General features: G+C 51.8%; 1 protein-coding gene across 1 annotated transcript in view; it reads right to left on the reverse strand.

Annotated features, from left to right (window-relative positions):
- The window catches only part of AK8 (adenylate kinase 8), a gene marked incomplete at both ends in the record, with an annotated part of 115,214 nt that overhangs the window by 67,003 nt on the left and 31,649 nt on the right, over positions 1 to 16,562 (reverse strand). The window contains 5 exons of the mRNA XM_080820250.1: positions 1,742 to 1,831; positions 9,514 to 9,645; positions 11,378 to 11,578; positions 12,483 to 12,554; positions 13,105 to 13,186. Coding sequence (XP_080676376.1) covers positions 1,742 to 1,831; positions 9,514 to 9,645; positions 11,378 to 11,578; positions 12,483 to 12,554; positions 13,105 to 13,186 — 577 coding nt within the window. The remainder of the gene's footprint in view (positions 1 to 1,741; positions 1,832 to 9,513; positions 9,646 to 11,377; positions 11,579 to 12,482; positions 12,555 to 13,104; positions 13,187 to 16,562) is intronic.

Raw genomic sequence — 16,562 nt, forward strand, 5'->3', positions numbered from 1 at the left:
CCAGCACACCACGCAGGGATGGCTCTCCCCACCGACAGGCGCTCTGGGGTGTTCGCGAGCCTGCGCAGGTACGAGGGGATTCATTATGGTGTTTTTGAGGGAATGCAAATTTGGAAACCACCTAAATGCTTATTTTTGGTAACTCCTTATTTTGGCAAGAAAAAAAAAGCCGAAAGGACAGAAAAGTTGCAAGAGGAGTCAGAGCTCCCGTGTGCCTTTGCCTGCGGTCCACTGACCGTGACCGTGAGCGCGGCCTCATCTGTCTGGTCAGTCGTGGTCTTCCCCTCCGAACCACTTGTTAGCAGGGAGTTCAACTGGCCTCCAGTCTGTGCAGAGGACAGTTTTGCACCTTAGCATGCCAAGAACCAGCGCTGCCCATGCCCGTGGATGGGGTGCAGCATCGGGGAAGGGAGAGAGCTCGGACCAGGACTCCGACAGCACACAAGCCGGGCCCCAGTGTGCACATCAAGTCCCGCCCCGCGGGAACCCTGCGACCTAGGGACTCCCATCCCCATCTCACCATGGAGAGGCCGCGGGCTCTGACAAGGGCTGCACAGCTCACAGGGGCGGCTCCGGGATCCAAACCAAATGGGGCAGCACCAAAGCGCACGCGGGCTTCCAGTCCTGCCTGGAGCCTCCCGCTTCCATGGCCTTTGATCCACACCCCGTGACGGAGGGATGAACAGACTCACTCGTCCACCAGCCTCTATGCAGATCACTGTGTCCAAAGGAGCTGAGACCGCCTCACCGGAACCTCCCGCTGGGGGAATAGAGCATCTTGAAGGGGGCTTGAGAGAGCCAAGCCAGGACATGGCCCCAGGGGGCCCTCGAGCTGATGGGTTAGGAGCAAGCTGCCTGTTCTCGGGCGTGTCCCCCAAACCCAAAAGATGCCAGAGGACAACCAACGAGCCCTCTGCTGGGAGGGTGTCCTCGTCAAGACGCACGCCTTCCCAAGGAAAGGGGCAGCTTTCATTCTGGGTTTTTTCTACAAGACATGCTCCCATCAGACTCGGTGACTGCACAGGGGAGCGACCGCACATGAGGCAAGAGAGGAAGATGTGGGTGTGTGCAGTGTGTCGCCCGGGGAGGGAACGCCGGGTCCGGAGGGGCGCAGATGTGGCCTGGCTGTGCAGCCTCAGCGGCCCGGCCCCTTCTCCGTGGCTCATTTGCAGGCTCAGGAAATCGAACTAGAATGATCTCACAGGTGCCCTTCCTGGGGCCTGACAGAGACTGCTTTCAGCCGGTAGATCACAGAGGGGCCTGGAAGGACAATGTGGCCCGGCCTCCCTCCTCCAAGCCCCTGAGCACCAAGGGCCGTTCAGCCCTGGTGTCTGCAAAGCTGTCTGAGCCTTCTGGTTCCCGACTTCTGATGAAACCGGAATACTGACACGCAGGAGCCTGGTACACCCAGTAATCAAGGATGTGGGCAGCTGTGTGGCCTCTCCTGGCTCTCGATTTTCGTGCTCTTAGTTATGAAAAGCAGACATTCCCGAGAAACAGAAATACCCCAACCCTCAGGGCTAACACAACATATTACATGCCCCCGGCTTGGGGCGGGGCCAGAAGCCAAAGGGCCCTGCCCGGGAACAAGTGCAGAGCCTCTGCTGACAGGAGGGCCCAGTGTCCATTTCCCAGCTACTGTCCCCAGGCCGAGCCCCACTGGTGCCCGGCGAGCCCCACACGGAGCCATCCGACCCCCAGAGCCCAGGAGGCCATGGCCGCTGAGCCGCGTGTGGCCTACCTGCCATCTCCTTCTGGAAATAGGGCTTGATGAGCTCGCCGAATTTCGACTCGTCAGCGACAGCCTCTTTCAGCAGCTGCCCACAGTGGACTGGGGAGAGGGGAACAGAAACACACCCATTAAATTTTCAACAGAAGGAAGAACAAGGAGAAAAGAAGGCCTGGTGCGGCCTGCTGGGGGAGAGAAAGGTCACTGCAAAAAATATAAAAGGGTTTTTCTGAGTGTGGGTGTGTGTCCAAGTGAAAGCAAATATCAAAAAGGATCTGGGGAGTAAAGAAGACGCCGAGGAGGAAGGTGCAGAATGAAAAGGAATGCATTTGGCAGAGAACGGATTAAAAATGGGCGGTGTGGGGAGGACACCACGAGAGGTGTTACCACAGGAGCTCCCGCAGGGCGTCCCTCCACCCGGCATCGCGATGGCAACACTCACCCGGGCTGAGTGACAGCAGGGGGCCAGTGGGGGGGGGAGTGGGGGCCCCTGTTTGCTCATGTCCACACCGGTGTTGCGCCAAGGAGACCAGGTGAGCTTGCAGCCCCACAGCCCTTCCCGTGGGCCAAGCGTTTCGGTGGGACGCGGCTATGTTTACAGGACAGACGGACGCACTCACAACTGAGGCAGCTTGCTAGAGTTGCCCGGCCCGTAGCCACTAACCCTCTCTGGCTGGATGGCCTGTGCAGACAAGAGCCTTCCTGTTGTGAGCCCCATCACGTCTCCAGACCCACCACACAGGCACTGGCGAGCCCGCGTGGCTTGAACAAACGCAGGCTCCGCTGTCTGTCCTTGGCGACGAGCTACTAAGAGCCCAGGCAGGAAGGTTTTGGCTACGTTTCCATGATGGGTGGACTACCCAGGCTTGCTTTTATTAACATTGAGATCAAGGGGTTTTCTTCATATATTAAAGAAACCAAACACCACTCCTAAAATTAAGTGAAAATGGTAATGTGTAAGAGAAGGACCATCACTGGGGTGCCTGGGTGGCTCAGTCATTAAGCATCTGCCTTCGGCTCAGGTCATGATCCCAGGGTCCTGGGATCGAATCCTACATGGGTTCTCTGCTCAGCGGGGAGCCTGCTTCCCCCTCTCCCACTCCCCCTGCTTGCGTTCCCTCTCTCACTGTCTCTCTCTGTCAAATAAATAAATAAAATCTTTTAAAAAAAGAAAAAAGAATGACCATCAGCAAAGATTTACCCCTCAGGGGTGAGGTGCTTGACTCACTGTGTGGAGGACAGCAGGGTTCATATCGAAAGCAGCCGGCAGTGTCACTCACTAAGGGAACGTGGGGGATGATGAAGGCCGACGGGGACTGAGACCTTTCTACACGCCAAGCCCTGTGCTCAGAATGCAAAGAGGTGCAGCGACCCGTCCCAGGTCACAGAACCACTAGGCGCCCAAACTGGGGTTCAAAGCCATGTCTGTGTGACATCAAACCACACTTAGCTTCCTGTTCTGGCCAGAACTCGTAAGTAGCTTCGGTCATAAAAAGCTATAAAAGCTATAAAACCAACCAAAATGTGCGAAACAACTCTTTCCAGGCACTGGACCGCCGACAGCACAGGGTCCAGACCTTTGAGAGAAGGGAGACACCCAAAGTGAGTCCCACCTTCACCCAGGTTCTACCTATGAGCACTTTTCAAACCACAGCACACAGCACAGGAGAAGGGGAGGCCAACTCAGAGCAGCGGGAAGCAGAGACTAGATTGGGAACTAGGATTTGGGGACCAAGGGGATGGAGAGAAGGGAGCTGTGCAGAGAAGTAGCTCCAGAAACCCTGGGGTCTTTGGTCAATGCAAAGCTGCACACGTGGTGAGTGAGACCCGCCCCCGCCCAGGCCTGACAGAGACAAGCTCCCGGGAGGCTGTGAGCTGAGGGGGAGGCACCCAGTGCTCGGGGATGTTGGCCCTCGGACAGCCAGAGAGAGAGGTGGTGCGGGTGCCCAGTCAGCTGAGACTCTGGGCGTGGGGGCACACGAGCCCAAGAGGACACACACTCTGGTCTCATCTGAACAAACACGAAAAGCCTCCACGGGATCATGCTGATCCTTCAGCAAATTAACTGCCTGTTAGAACTCAACTCTTAACTCCATATTCTTCAAGCAGAACCGCACCATCCAGACTCTCAGCAAAGGGAGATCCACGTGTCTAATATATACTAAAAATCGACTTGAAATGCAAAAACCAGTCAATCAACCCATGAGGGAAGTGGGACCCCTGCAAAGAGAGAAAACAGGCTACAGAATCAGATCAAGAGACGACATGGATGTTGGAACAAGCATCCAAGAACTCTACAACAGCGACTGTAAGTATGTTTAAAACTGGAAAGGAAAAGATGGTTAAGTGAGTGAACAGTTGGGGAATCCCAGCAGAAACGATGGAAACTATATAAAAGAACCAGATGCAAAGTCTAGAACTGGAACATACAATATCTCGAGCGGAAAATCCTTGGATAGGCTGCAATCTGTGAATCTGAAGACAGGGAAACAGGCCACGGAAAGTGTCCAAGCTGAAGCAAAGAGAAGGTCAAGGGAGGCCTGGAAAGAAAGGACAGACCCAGAGGGACCTGGTAGACAATATCGGTCAGTCTCACGTATGTGTGATCAGAGTTCCAGAAAGGAGAGGGATGGAGAGAGGGAAGTGGGGGAAGGAGGGAGGAGGAGGGAGGGAGGGAGAGAGGAGGGAGGGAGGCAGAAAAAAATATATGAGAAAAAAATGGCAAGAGAAGTTCACAAACTGAAAAAAAAAAAATCAAAACGTGATGAAAAATCTCAATCCACAGATCCGAGAATCTCCGAGGCCCACGCAGAATAAACCCCAAGTAGCCCCATGTCCCCACTTGGGTTAGATTTCTGGAAACTAAAGACAAAGAGGAAACTGAAAGCAGCTGGGTGGGGGAGGTGCTCGGTATGTAGCAGAACAAGGATCAAAATTGTCTCCCAAGTTCTCATCAGAAGCAACGCGGGCCGTAAGACAATGGGATGACATGTTTAAAGCGCTAAGAGGAAAACACCTGTCAACATAGATTTCTACGTGCAGCAGAAGCGTCCTTTAAGAACGAAGGCGGAATAAAGACATTTCCAGCAGATGAAAGCTGAGTTTGTCGCCCGCAGACCCGCGCTACGAGAAATGTTAAAGGAAGTTCTTTAGGTGGTAAGAGACTATCAGATGGAGACGCAGATTGAAACAAACAAGTGACGGTATGTGTGGGAACCTACCAGAGCCCTTCCCCTTCATTTCTTCCCTTAAAAAAAAAAAACCAAATGACTAAAGCAAAAATAACTGCAACCTATTGTAGAGTTTATAACATGTAGAAGTAAGATGTCCGGCCAAAAACACCACCAGGGAGGGGGCAAGGTAAACGGAAAGATGTCCACCGTGGGTTCTCCGGTTACAGTATTAACTCAAGGCACACCCTGAGAAGTCAATGAGGCTCTGTGAGCCCTAGAGTGACCACCAACGAAACAAATCAGAGAGATACAGCTGAAAAGGCAATGGAGGAAATAAAATGCACTTTCAAACAACATCTGGTTAATCCAACAGCTGGCAGGAAAGGAGGAACAGAGAAGAGGTAACAGAAGGCAAAAAACCAGGATGGTAGGCTTCAAACCATACTAAAAATGACTTAAAATGGAGATGTACTTCAATTAAAAGGCAGAAAATGTCAGACTGGATTTTTAAGAAAGCAAGACCCAATTATATGTTGTGTACAAGACATGCATTTAGAATATAAGACACAGATAATTTAAAAGAGAAAGGACAGAATATATACCGCCCAATCCTAGGAGAGCCAGAGGGGCTCCGTGACTATCCGACGAAGTACACGTCAGGAAAGAGCGTTACTGGGGAGACGGCGGAGCATTTCCCAACGAGAAAGTGGTCACTTCATCAAGAACACACAGCAGTCCTCAGTGTACATGCTCCCAGTAATGTGGCTGCAAACGACACGGGGTAGAGACTGGCAGAGCAGTAGCCTCATTCACAGTTAGAGCTGGAGATTTTAACGTATCTCCCTCGGTAAGTGAGAAAACAGTAGCGAGAAATCGTCAAGGACAGGGGAGAACCGGGCAACTTCGCACACACCTTACCCTAGCTGACACTGCTGGGGACTATATCCACCAAAGCCAGGTATATACTCTTTCCAAGTGCACATGGAATCCACCAACAGAGACCCCACGCTGAGCCATAAGTAAGTGTCAGTAAATTTCAAAGGACTGAAATCATACAAGGTGTGTTCTCTGAGCACGACAGAATTAGAGATCAATACTCCTCCCCCAAATCCGGAAAATTTCCCCAAATTGGGAAATTAAGCAATGCACTTGTACATAACACATAAGTCAAAACAGAAGCCATAATGGGCGCCGACTCTTGGTTTCAGCTCAGGTCGTGATTGTCAGGGTCATGGGATCGAGCCCCACGTCAGGCTCTGCACTCAGCATGGAGCCTGCCTGAGATTCTGCTTCCCTCTGGCCCTCCCTCTCGTGCTCTCTCTCTCTCTCTCTCTCTCTGAAATGAAGAAATAAACTTAAAAAAAAAAAAAGAAACCATGTGGCAGATAAGAAAATATTTGGAACTGGATGATAAAACACAACAGATTAAAATTTTGTGAGATGTGGGGAAACAAGTGTTTAGAGGAACTGTGGAGCGTTCAGGGCTTCCATTACGTAAGAATGGTTTAAAACCCCTGCCGATGACCACCTCGCTCCACAGTGTCTCCTAACGGCTCCAGCACCAAGGCTCTGGACACAGTCAGACCTGGAACTGCATGGGAAGGGACTCATCTAACCTTTGTTCACTCCCCACCCCCAGCCCAGCCCTGCGCTTGGATCCTTATGCTCCGCTCTGGATCTCTCCACACCTTCCCTGCTCTGCGTAAAGCAAGCAATCAATGAGGACGATTATGATCTTTTTAAAAATTTTTAAATAAAAAAGATTTCTTTAAGTAATCTCTACACCCAACGTGGGGCACACAAACTCACAACTCCGAGACCAAGAGTCATACACTCTCCCAACGGAGACAGCCAGCTGGTCCTATGATCATGATTTTTTTTAAAGGTTATATTTATTTATTTGACAGACAGAGATCACAAGTAGACAGAGAGGCAGGCAGAGAGAGAGGAGGAAGCAGGCTCCCTGCTGAGCAAAGAGCCAAACGCGGGGCTCGATCCCAGGACCCTGAGATCATGACCTGAGCCAAAGGCAGAGGCTTTAACCCACTGAGCCACCCAGGTGCCCCTGATCATGATATTTCAATAAAATTCCTCATGGTTGTCTCTGGTTAGAAAATTTGTGCTCATTGCAATAAAAAAAAATCAGAGTTGTATAACACGCCACCGCACAGAGACGGCCAGTTTGATGAGTTCCTTCAGATGGTTTCTGCACGTATATAACGCAGTTTTTTAAACAAAAATGAGATCATGCCCAGAACGCCGTCAGTGACTGACAGGCTCCCACCCCCTCCCTCACTGAACAGCAGATCACGGACATCGAGTCACTTTATAGGTTTCTTTTTAATCGCCCCCTCTTCATTTTAACTCACAATGACAGAATGGGTGCCGTAGTGGATGGGTTTCCCGCAGCTTCCTTAACTGTCCTCTTGTTAACGGGGTCCAGGTGGCCCCGACTTTGGTGACGCACCCGCGCATCTCTCCCTCACTCTGTCTGGGGGTTTCAGCGGAATCAAATCCACAGAGTGAAGTCCCTGGGCCCCGGATTTGCAGGGTTCACACCAACGATGCCTCTTTCAGAAAGTTATGTTCTCACCAGCTGTACGCCCCAGTCTCCCAATTAACCTCGCTGGCCGAACGCTGGGCTGCTTGTTTGCTCGGAGCTGTTTTCCTGTCGCGGGAAGATCCATAACCGGGGAGAGGGGAGCCGAGCTGGGCGGTGGCCGCCGGCGAGCAGGTGGCTCTGGGAGCTCTGGGCACACCCAGGCCTGTGCAGAGAACCCTCCGCGGACAGCGCCTCTGCCGACCGGGGGAGCCCTCGGATCGGTTTATGGGGTTCTCGTGATGTCTTCAGCCTACCAAGGATGCCTTAGAGAAATGTGAACTTTCTGAGTTAGCTCAATTACCGAAAAAAGCCCCCCAAAGGCTCTTTCGGTAACAAAGCAGAAACCGTGATGAGCTTTCCTATTTTCAGTTTTGGAAGAAATCTAGGCCCGTAATCTCATTCTTTGCAATTGGTACGCAGAGAACAATGTAAAGTGAAAAAGGTTTTCCTTGACTGACTGCCCGCACAAACAGCACACGGCCCGGGGACGGTGCCGGAACCAAGGCTGTGCGCTGTATTAAGGGGCTTGGGATGAGAGCCAAGGCTTTTAGACGCACCCTCCACCATTCCCGCCCTCGACGTCACCGTCCCCTCCATAGACACGTGGGGGCAGGGACAAGCGGGCCAGCGCTCACTCTTACCAAAGGAGCCACAACCGTAGCTGCAAATTCAGCCTTGTAATACTTCAAGAGGTAAAGTCCAAAGAAGGCATTACCTGAGTAATTCAGTTTAAATTTAAAAAAAAAAACAAATCCGCATTTTTCATCCCGAGGTGTCCAGGGTTTTTCCATGCTAATCGAACCAGAGTACAACTGTGTAGTGTTTCCACAAGACTACTGACAGGACTGCTACTGTTTCCATTACTAACCAGAATAATCACTCTGTTCCCCGGTTCATGTTATAGGTACGGTTTTGGCTGCTGCCTCCTGGCTAGTCCGTCAGGGGCTTTGGGATTTTATACTGGAGGAGACCCGCTTGAAAAGCATCTTTAGGAACGCCTGGGTGGCTCTGTTGGTCAGGTGTCTGCCTTCGGCTCAGGTCATGATCCTGGAGTCCTGGGATCGAGTCCGGCATTGGGCTCCCGGCTCCGCGGGAAGCCTGCTTCTCCCTCTGACCCTCCCCCTCCTCATGCTGTTTCTCACTTTCTCTCTCACTCAAATAAATAAATAAATAAAAATCTTCAAAAAAAAAAAAAGAAAAGCATCTTCGTGGAAACGTTGACCCTTCCGGGTTGGTGCACATACATTCGTGTGTGTATACACATGTATTTCGATGGCGTATCTGCAGAGTTCGGAGGCGTGTATATGCATATTTTTATATTTGGGGCACAGGACTCTTTCCTTTCTTCATAAGTAGAGGTGACTCGGGCTCGTGGGGCATTTCCTGGAGGTGGTGTTGCTGGCGAGGGCGGCTCTTGCTTCTTCCTCCTTCCCCGCTCCTGTCCTCCGTAAGGCAGGCCGGCATCCCCACCCGCCGGAGGCCGCCTTGGGACAGGCCTGGAGAACTGATTTCAATATTTTCTCTCCTCCTGGTAAAATATTTATTGAAACTGTACGAGCCAGGAGTCCTCTGATTCAGAAATTGTTTGCCTGCAAGCACGCTGACCCGGGTTTTGGGGGGAGCCAAATGGGACTGGAGAAAATAAATCCGCAGCCGTCGCGGATTACACAACAGCTGTGGCTTCCGGGGAGACCACCGGGGCTGGAGGACGTGCCCTGCGGAGCCCAGAAGCACGACTGCTCCAGAGACTGGAACAAATGATGACGGGAAACGTGTCGCCTCTCTGGGCTGCGGACGCGTTTTTAGTGGTTAGTGTTTTTGTGGCCATATTCTTTGCGAGGAACAAAGCTGATCCGTGCAAAGATGGACCGCCTGAACGTTGTTGACAGCAGAGAGCAAGAAAGAGAAGCGAGACTGATCTCCTCCCCACGCCCATAGGCGGGAGAGCCTAGGAGGGCAGGGGGTGGCCAGAGAAGGCTCCAGAAACAGGGCGCAGCCGGGGCACTCACCGTTGACGAGGCCGTATTTCTGGGCCAGGAGGGCCGCCTGCAGACTTTTCCCACTGCCCACGGGCCCGCAAAGCAGCACCCGCGGGGTGAACGGGGCATTAGATCGATGGCTGGTTTGGACGTAGGTCAGAGCTGGAAAGAGAGGATAGGAGGATAGTAAACTCGGGTCCTAAAGAAAGGGAAACCGGCTTACGGCACCTGTGCTCGGGCTCTCAACAGCCGCAATTATCTCTCTCGCTTACAGCTGCGTGGAGACCCGCTGTAAGTGGATCCACGATCTTAACGATAGTCATCATCATGACGTCATGCGCACCAGCTCGTGCGAACTGCTGAGCTGAGTACTCTGCGGGCATGACCTCATTCCACGGGTGCAACATTCCCACGGGAGACGTAGGACTCTTGCCCCCTTTCGCCGAGAGCTGGCCGGGCTGGGGGGGGCTCTCCCTAACCCGCTGCCTGGGTAACATGTTCTGCCCCTGAGAATAAGCTGGAGGAAGCCATCCCAGCCCCTCGCCCCTCCATCCTCAGAACTGCCACGATCCAGGCACATCTGAAACGCACAAACACTAGGGGCAAAGCCGCCTGCTTACAAACGATGCTTAATTTACAGTAAATAACTAAGTTAATTAGAAGTAATGATCCCCCAGACAGTCTCAACATCTAATTATTCTTTTTAAAAATGTGTGGCTGCTGGATGCACTGCAGAGAGATTAAAAAAACAACACAGAGAGAATTTGGCATTCCAATTTTCAATTTATCTGTCTGCATTATTAATTAATAATAATTAATATGCAGACACTCACATTTTTATTTACAATTCCAGGCATGAATTCTTTATGAACGATCATATGAACTTTTAAATTTAATTAAGTAATTTGGAAGTAATTAATGTGTAAATTCAGAATCATGCCATAAGATCAATGCTGTGGCTGTTTATCTTCAGAACGTAGCGTTTGCTACTAAAGACCCTTCCGAGATGCAAAACCACTGGAAAGCGGGATGGTATCCATAGCCCGGATTGTTTTCGAGATATTTTCTAGACATCCGCCCCTACCCCCCGACAGACCGACTGACCCCCTCGGGGAGCAAGGCTGTGCGGTCCCTGGGCTGGGACTCCTGGGTGGGGGCCAAGGGAACAGCCGGGCCAGGGAGCTCAGAAGCGTCCCCCCCCCACCACCAAAACAAAACTTTCCTTAAAGAGATTTGAGAGAATATACCGAGGGCCATTGTCAACTGTTGAGTTGACGTCATTTTTATGGTGCCATCTACCCGGCATCGTGTGGAAGGCGGTACTTGGTTGGATGTGGAGACAATTACAAATTATAATTCAGCTGCTCTGGGAGAGAATCGTTCTAACTTTCCCTGGCCTCTCTGGACAAGACGTTGAGTCCCAACAGCAACGATGTCTGACGTTACTGGGCTCTTCTCCGTACCCACTGCTGGACCCATCACTGTGGATACGGGATTTGCAGAGTTCCAAGTAATCCTCCCCCAAGCCGATGAGGAAGACACGATTTTTGTTGCCATTTTAGGGATGCCAAAACTGAGGCCAACAGGGGTAAGAGAGTTGCCCAACACTGCACAGCTGATGTGTGGTGGGGATGAGATTTAAACACAGGGCCCCTGGCTCCAAAGTCTCAGGACTCAACCTTTACACACACACGCACGCACGCACACATGCACAGGCACCTGCTCCAGCCGCTGTCCATGAACATTTGTTAGTGCTCCAATGACAGTGCGGTGGTGGGCGTGGGGCTGCTTACCCCTGCTCTAAGCGGACTCAAGACCCTGAGTTGTGCTGCAGGTTGGCCGTGGGATAAGGACAGTCGAGGTGCCCGGGGAGCCCCCTGCGATTTGCGTTTACCCTGGTAGAAGACGTCCATACACGGCTGGTCAGCGTTGATGACTTTCAGGATTTTGGGATAAGCAGGGAGGATCCGGATGATGTTCCTGTGATACTCCAGCAGCTTCCGTGCCGTCTCCATCTCCGAGATGTCCCCCGGCACTATCAGTCGGTTCTGGATTTCAGATTCGGAGGGCCAGTCGAAGGTGGTGTGATAGATCTCTGCGCGGGGGAGGGGCACCAGGTCAGAGTCACTGCCCAGGGCGTGCCGTCTCGGGGCCAAAGCCTGTGTGAGTCCCGGGGTGCTGATCCACACTAAGCGTGCGGTATGAGCCTGGGCTCCATTAAAAAATCACAGAAGGATCGGGGGGCGCCTGCATGGCTCTGTTGGTCAAGGGTCCGACTCTTGGTTTCGGCTAGGGTTGTGATCCCGGGGTCGTGGGATCAAGCCCTGCATCTGGCTCTGCACTTAGTGCAGAGTCTGCTTGGGATTCTCGCTCCCTCTACCCCTCCCACTCGTGCTCTCTCTCTCCAAAATGAACACAGAAATCTTTAAAAAAAGAACAAAAGAATGAGGGTTCTCAGGACAGCGGGAAGGACGGCTGCGGCTTCCGGGGGCTCCCTGTCCTGGGCCACCTGCACACACCTGTCTTCACGGCAATCAGATCACAAGGGAGGTCCCACCCCAGGGACAGGTAAGGAAACAGAGTGTTGGTGGTGCTGGGCAACTCCTCCCACATCACACAGATGGAAAGGGGAGGGCTGGGGTCCTCGAACCCAGGGCGGTCTGCTACCAAAGCCTAAGGCCAGAGGTCAAGGGCCCCGGCCCCCCGCTGAACTGCCTAGTCTTTGGAAGCTGAGACCCAGCTCCACATCTCCAGGGCTCCTCCTTCAGCCCCTGGGACCCCCAACTCCTCCTCAGCTGGAGTTTATCATCTCCCAAGCGACTTCCGGCTCCAGGCCCAGCCTGCAGCATCTGATCCCATGTGGCCCCCACAGGGCCTTCTGCGGGTGCCTGAAGTGGAGAAGGGCCCAGTAAATGGTGGGTGGCCAGTTACTCTGACGATCATCGATCATCAATCGTGTCTGAAACTCCATGGAGCAGGGTGCAGTGGAGACGGCATACCTCTCGTCTGAGGGTCGATTCTCTTCCCCAAGTTTCTCTCAATCAGGACGGTGTCAGGAGCGCTCAGCACAACTGGACAGAGAAGGAAGACGGCACAACCAGGCATGGTGGGCAGCAGGTCCCAGACATTGGGATCTCGTGGGCAATAACCTGTCTCCTGTCTCTCTCGCTATGGAACGAGACGTTAACACAACCACCATCTCCCGCCCCAGGAGTCCTGTAGAGTGGTCTCGGCACCAAACCACGAAGAGACGGTCTCAGGACAGTGGGCAGGCCACCCTTCAACATGTACCTAACAATTTTCACTGTAATAACGCTCCAAGGCACATCTTCGTGTGGAATGCCCTTGCCATATTTTGGACTATTTCCTAAAGAGAGTTTCTCAGATGTGGGATTCCTGGAGAACAAGGAACCACCAGGGTCAAAACAAAACCTCATTCTTCCAAGAGCTATCCTCGAATGCCTTTAGCTTTATGAAAAATTCAAATATGTTATCCTCTTTCCTGCTGGGATGGGACAGGGCTGAGTGTGGGCACTGGGCACAGGAGATAGAAGGCAGATACTCGCTCATGGGGTGTGGACACTGCAGTCCTGACCGGGGGGCCCTTTGCAGGCTACTCACTGACATGTCTGGGGGTGATCCCGAGGGTCTGGATCATCAGGGCCTGCTCCCGAGTTTCAGGGATGCCATCCAGAATCCAACCCTAGGCAGAGAATTTGGAAAGGTGCTCGTCTATCCCACGTTGTCGCTCGTTTAGTTTCATTCCTATTTCGCACCATTTTAAAATCCACTGTAAGTACATCTTGATGCATACAGAATATCCCAGAAATAGATTTCTATTTTTTAAATTAAAATTTTCAGAAGGGGAGAGGGGCAGAGGGAGAGGGAGAGAGAGAATCCCAGGCAGACTCCCCACTGAGCGTGGAGCCTGATTCAGGGTCACTCTCGTGACCCTGAGAGCATGACCTGAGCTGAAATCAAGAGTCAGACGCTTAACCAATTAGGCCACCCAGGTACCCCCTGAAAATAGATTTCTAAAAGTTGGCACCTTCTTTTGTGACTTTTGATACATTCTGCCATGTCACTCTGCAAAACCTACTGGCCAGTGTATGAACCAACCTCCGATCACTTGTTTCCCTGTATCTTTGTCAATGTCAAGCATGATCCTGGGGAAAATCTGTCCGGCAAAGCAGGGGATATCATTGATGCTTTAGCCTATCTTTTCCCCTCCGAATGTCATTTTTGTCACTGTCTGAATGTTGACACCATGCTGGCTCTGGCATCTTCCTGCCTGTAGACTCTAGAATCATCCTCATGCCATTAAAAAAAATAAGTGTCTTTAAGTAGACTCTATGCCCAATAGGGGGCTCAAACTCACAACCCTGAGATCAAGAGTTGCACGCTCCACTGACTGAGCTACCCAGACGTCGCTCACGCCATTTAAAATGTTGTTTTATAGTGTTTGTTATATCTAATAGGATATGTTCCTCCTTCTTTTTTCTTATTTTCAAAATGTGTTCTTCCAAGTAAGCAGCAAAAATATTTTGCAGGTTCAAAAATAGAAATTCCACTAGAATTTTGGAATGACATTAAATATATACATGTATGAAGAATTGACATTTTCACAATCTCACTGCCTTCCTTTCCCATTGTTCCGAGTTGATTTTTTTATGTCCCTCAGCGAGGTTCACGTTAAACAGTTTCTAAAATCCTCTCACAGGCCAGGAGTCTAGAGTGACTCACACACTTTTTAATGGTTCCGATTTGATGCCCAGATACATTATTAAAGTGAGCAGCCCACAGTTTCAGTCTCCCCTCTGCGGTGAGGCATCAGGCGGCCACTCCGGAGGCTGCGGTTTCTGACACTGGCCCCCAGAAGGGGACCTCCTCCCATCCCCACTATAGACCCCTCCCTCACATCATTAGGAGAATTTAGTTGCTTAAGGTCAGAGAATGGACCTATAGAGGTGAACTTAGATTCAAGGTCATTTATAACCCACAACACCTGATTTACAGAACACCGTGAGTTCCTAAAAAGGAACTAACCAGAAAAGGGCGTGCATTTCTTCAATATTAAAATATTTAGGTTCCAATGGCCTCCACTGACAGTTAAAAAACAAACCCAAAACTAAACAAATTTACAGAGTAAAGAGCTTTGGAAAAATCAGGTATGCTTTCATTAATTTCTTAAATTATGCAGGAAAACACGCAGCCTATGGAACCCTGGTTTCTAGAGCTAATGAAGCGAAAGTGCAAAAAAAAATTTTTTAAACAGCCTTTTGCTCCCTCAAGTCCTTGTTACAGCCAGCCTGGAGCTGGGCTGCCGCTCTTAGAAAGAGCAGACACCCACAGATGCGCACACCACCACGGGGGCCGGGAGGCACCACATCTGAGAACGCCGCGCGCGCGGCTCTGGGAGCCAGGCCACAATTTCCTGAACTTTAGCTACGTTCAGACCCCCTTATTTTCTCTTTATTTGGAGGGAGGGGCTGGGAGCCCATTGATGGCTTCTGGTACCGGGGTTGGGGATTGTTCCGTGCTCCTTTTTGAAGCTGAAAGAAGGTTGGAACTCAGTCTCCACTCAGCACCGAGGAAGGCCTCCGCTTTTAATATTGCATTAAGAAGCAATCATTATCATCTCGCCCATAAACTGCAGCTGATATCGGTATGTGGTCCAGAGCTTTTAGAACTATTCAGGGGAACAGCTCTCACCGACTTCTCGCTGGAGAAAGCAGGCCTTCCAATTACATAGGAAAAGCGCAGCAAAATGAGGAACATCTCCCTAATTAGCCTGGCCTCACCAGTGCCTCATACAGGTGCGGATGTGAAATTTTTTAAAAAGAAGGTGGGGGGCTCAGAAGTGAATCCCAAGCTGCTGGCTCTCCAGGGTTGCTCTTTCAGACTCCGGGGAATGGTCTGATCACCCAGGTACTAAGGTCCCGGAGGGACCCCTTAGGGCAGCACTCACGCCCTATTAGCGCAGCCCACACTTGGTGGGAAAGGCAACCACGGAGATCCCTCAGCCCCATTCGGCTCAGGTTAGTCCTCCTGGGAAGGTAGTGACCAAGGCCTCCGCAGCAGGGAGCTTAGGTCCTGGGGCGTCCTTAACATGGAAGCACCCAACTTAGCGCCTGGAAAAGACCTTCCTTCCCAGAGCTCCGGCATTTATAGGGGTTCTGAGCAACTCTGCATTTGCAGGACAGACGGCACTTTCAAGAGAGAACGGCAGTTTGGGTTGAGAGCAAGTTCATGGCTGCAAATTCTGGCAAGGCGGGAAGTCATAAATCAGTAAACAGCACCCGGCCGGTGCCGTGATGGGCCACTCGTTGGGTTCGTGGGTCTGACGACTGGGAGAGGCCGGATGCAGAGGTATCCGTCAATCCCTAATTAGAATACATTATCCATCTTCCTGACACTCCAGTGAAATGTCGGCTCCACTCTGGAGCCGCAGCTTTGTTCAGAGCAGGTTAATTGATATTCTGATGCCTTCGCTCACCATACCCCCGTGGCTTGGTTCTGTTTCATCACACATCAAAAAGGCCGTATGCTCAGGGGCACTCCGTGCACCAGTGCAAAGCTGGAGGTCTGCACAGCTGCGAGGGGTACGGGATCACAGGAGGGACAAGCACCGAGCAGATGTCACGGATGAAAAAAGGGAAAGAACGCAGCCAGCCAGCCGAGGGAACTTGGCGAGGCCCAGCAGAGCGCGGCCCGACGCGGCGCGGGCTGTCCTGCTCCGTGTGAACACTGGCCTCTTCTGCCCTCCTGACTATTATTAAAGCACAATTAGCAACTTCACGCCCGAAAACTCTTGCCCTCTGGGTACTCTGCTTCTCTGATGCGTGGCCCCCGGTCTCCTCCCCTCGCCTCTGAAGACCAGAGTGGGCTGCTTCCCCTGGGAGGCCCCGTGGCTGGCTCCCAGCTCCAGCGGCAGACGCTTCCGGGAGCCGACTGCGGATTCCTCGCGGTCCGGAGGGGCCGTCTGAGGCTGAAGATTTGGACCTGACAAATCGGATTCACTCAGCTCAAGTCCGAACCAGGGGAAGCATCACGAGACGCCCCGTAGACCTGCCACCTAC

The sequence above is a fragment of the Martes martes genome, assembly GCF_963455335.1.
Source record: "Martes martes genome assembly, chromosome: 12".
NCBI classification, from domain to species: Eukaryota; Metazoa; Chordata; class Mammalia; order Carnivora; family Mustelidae; genus Martes; species Martes martes.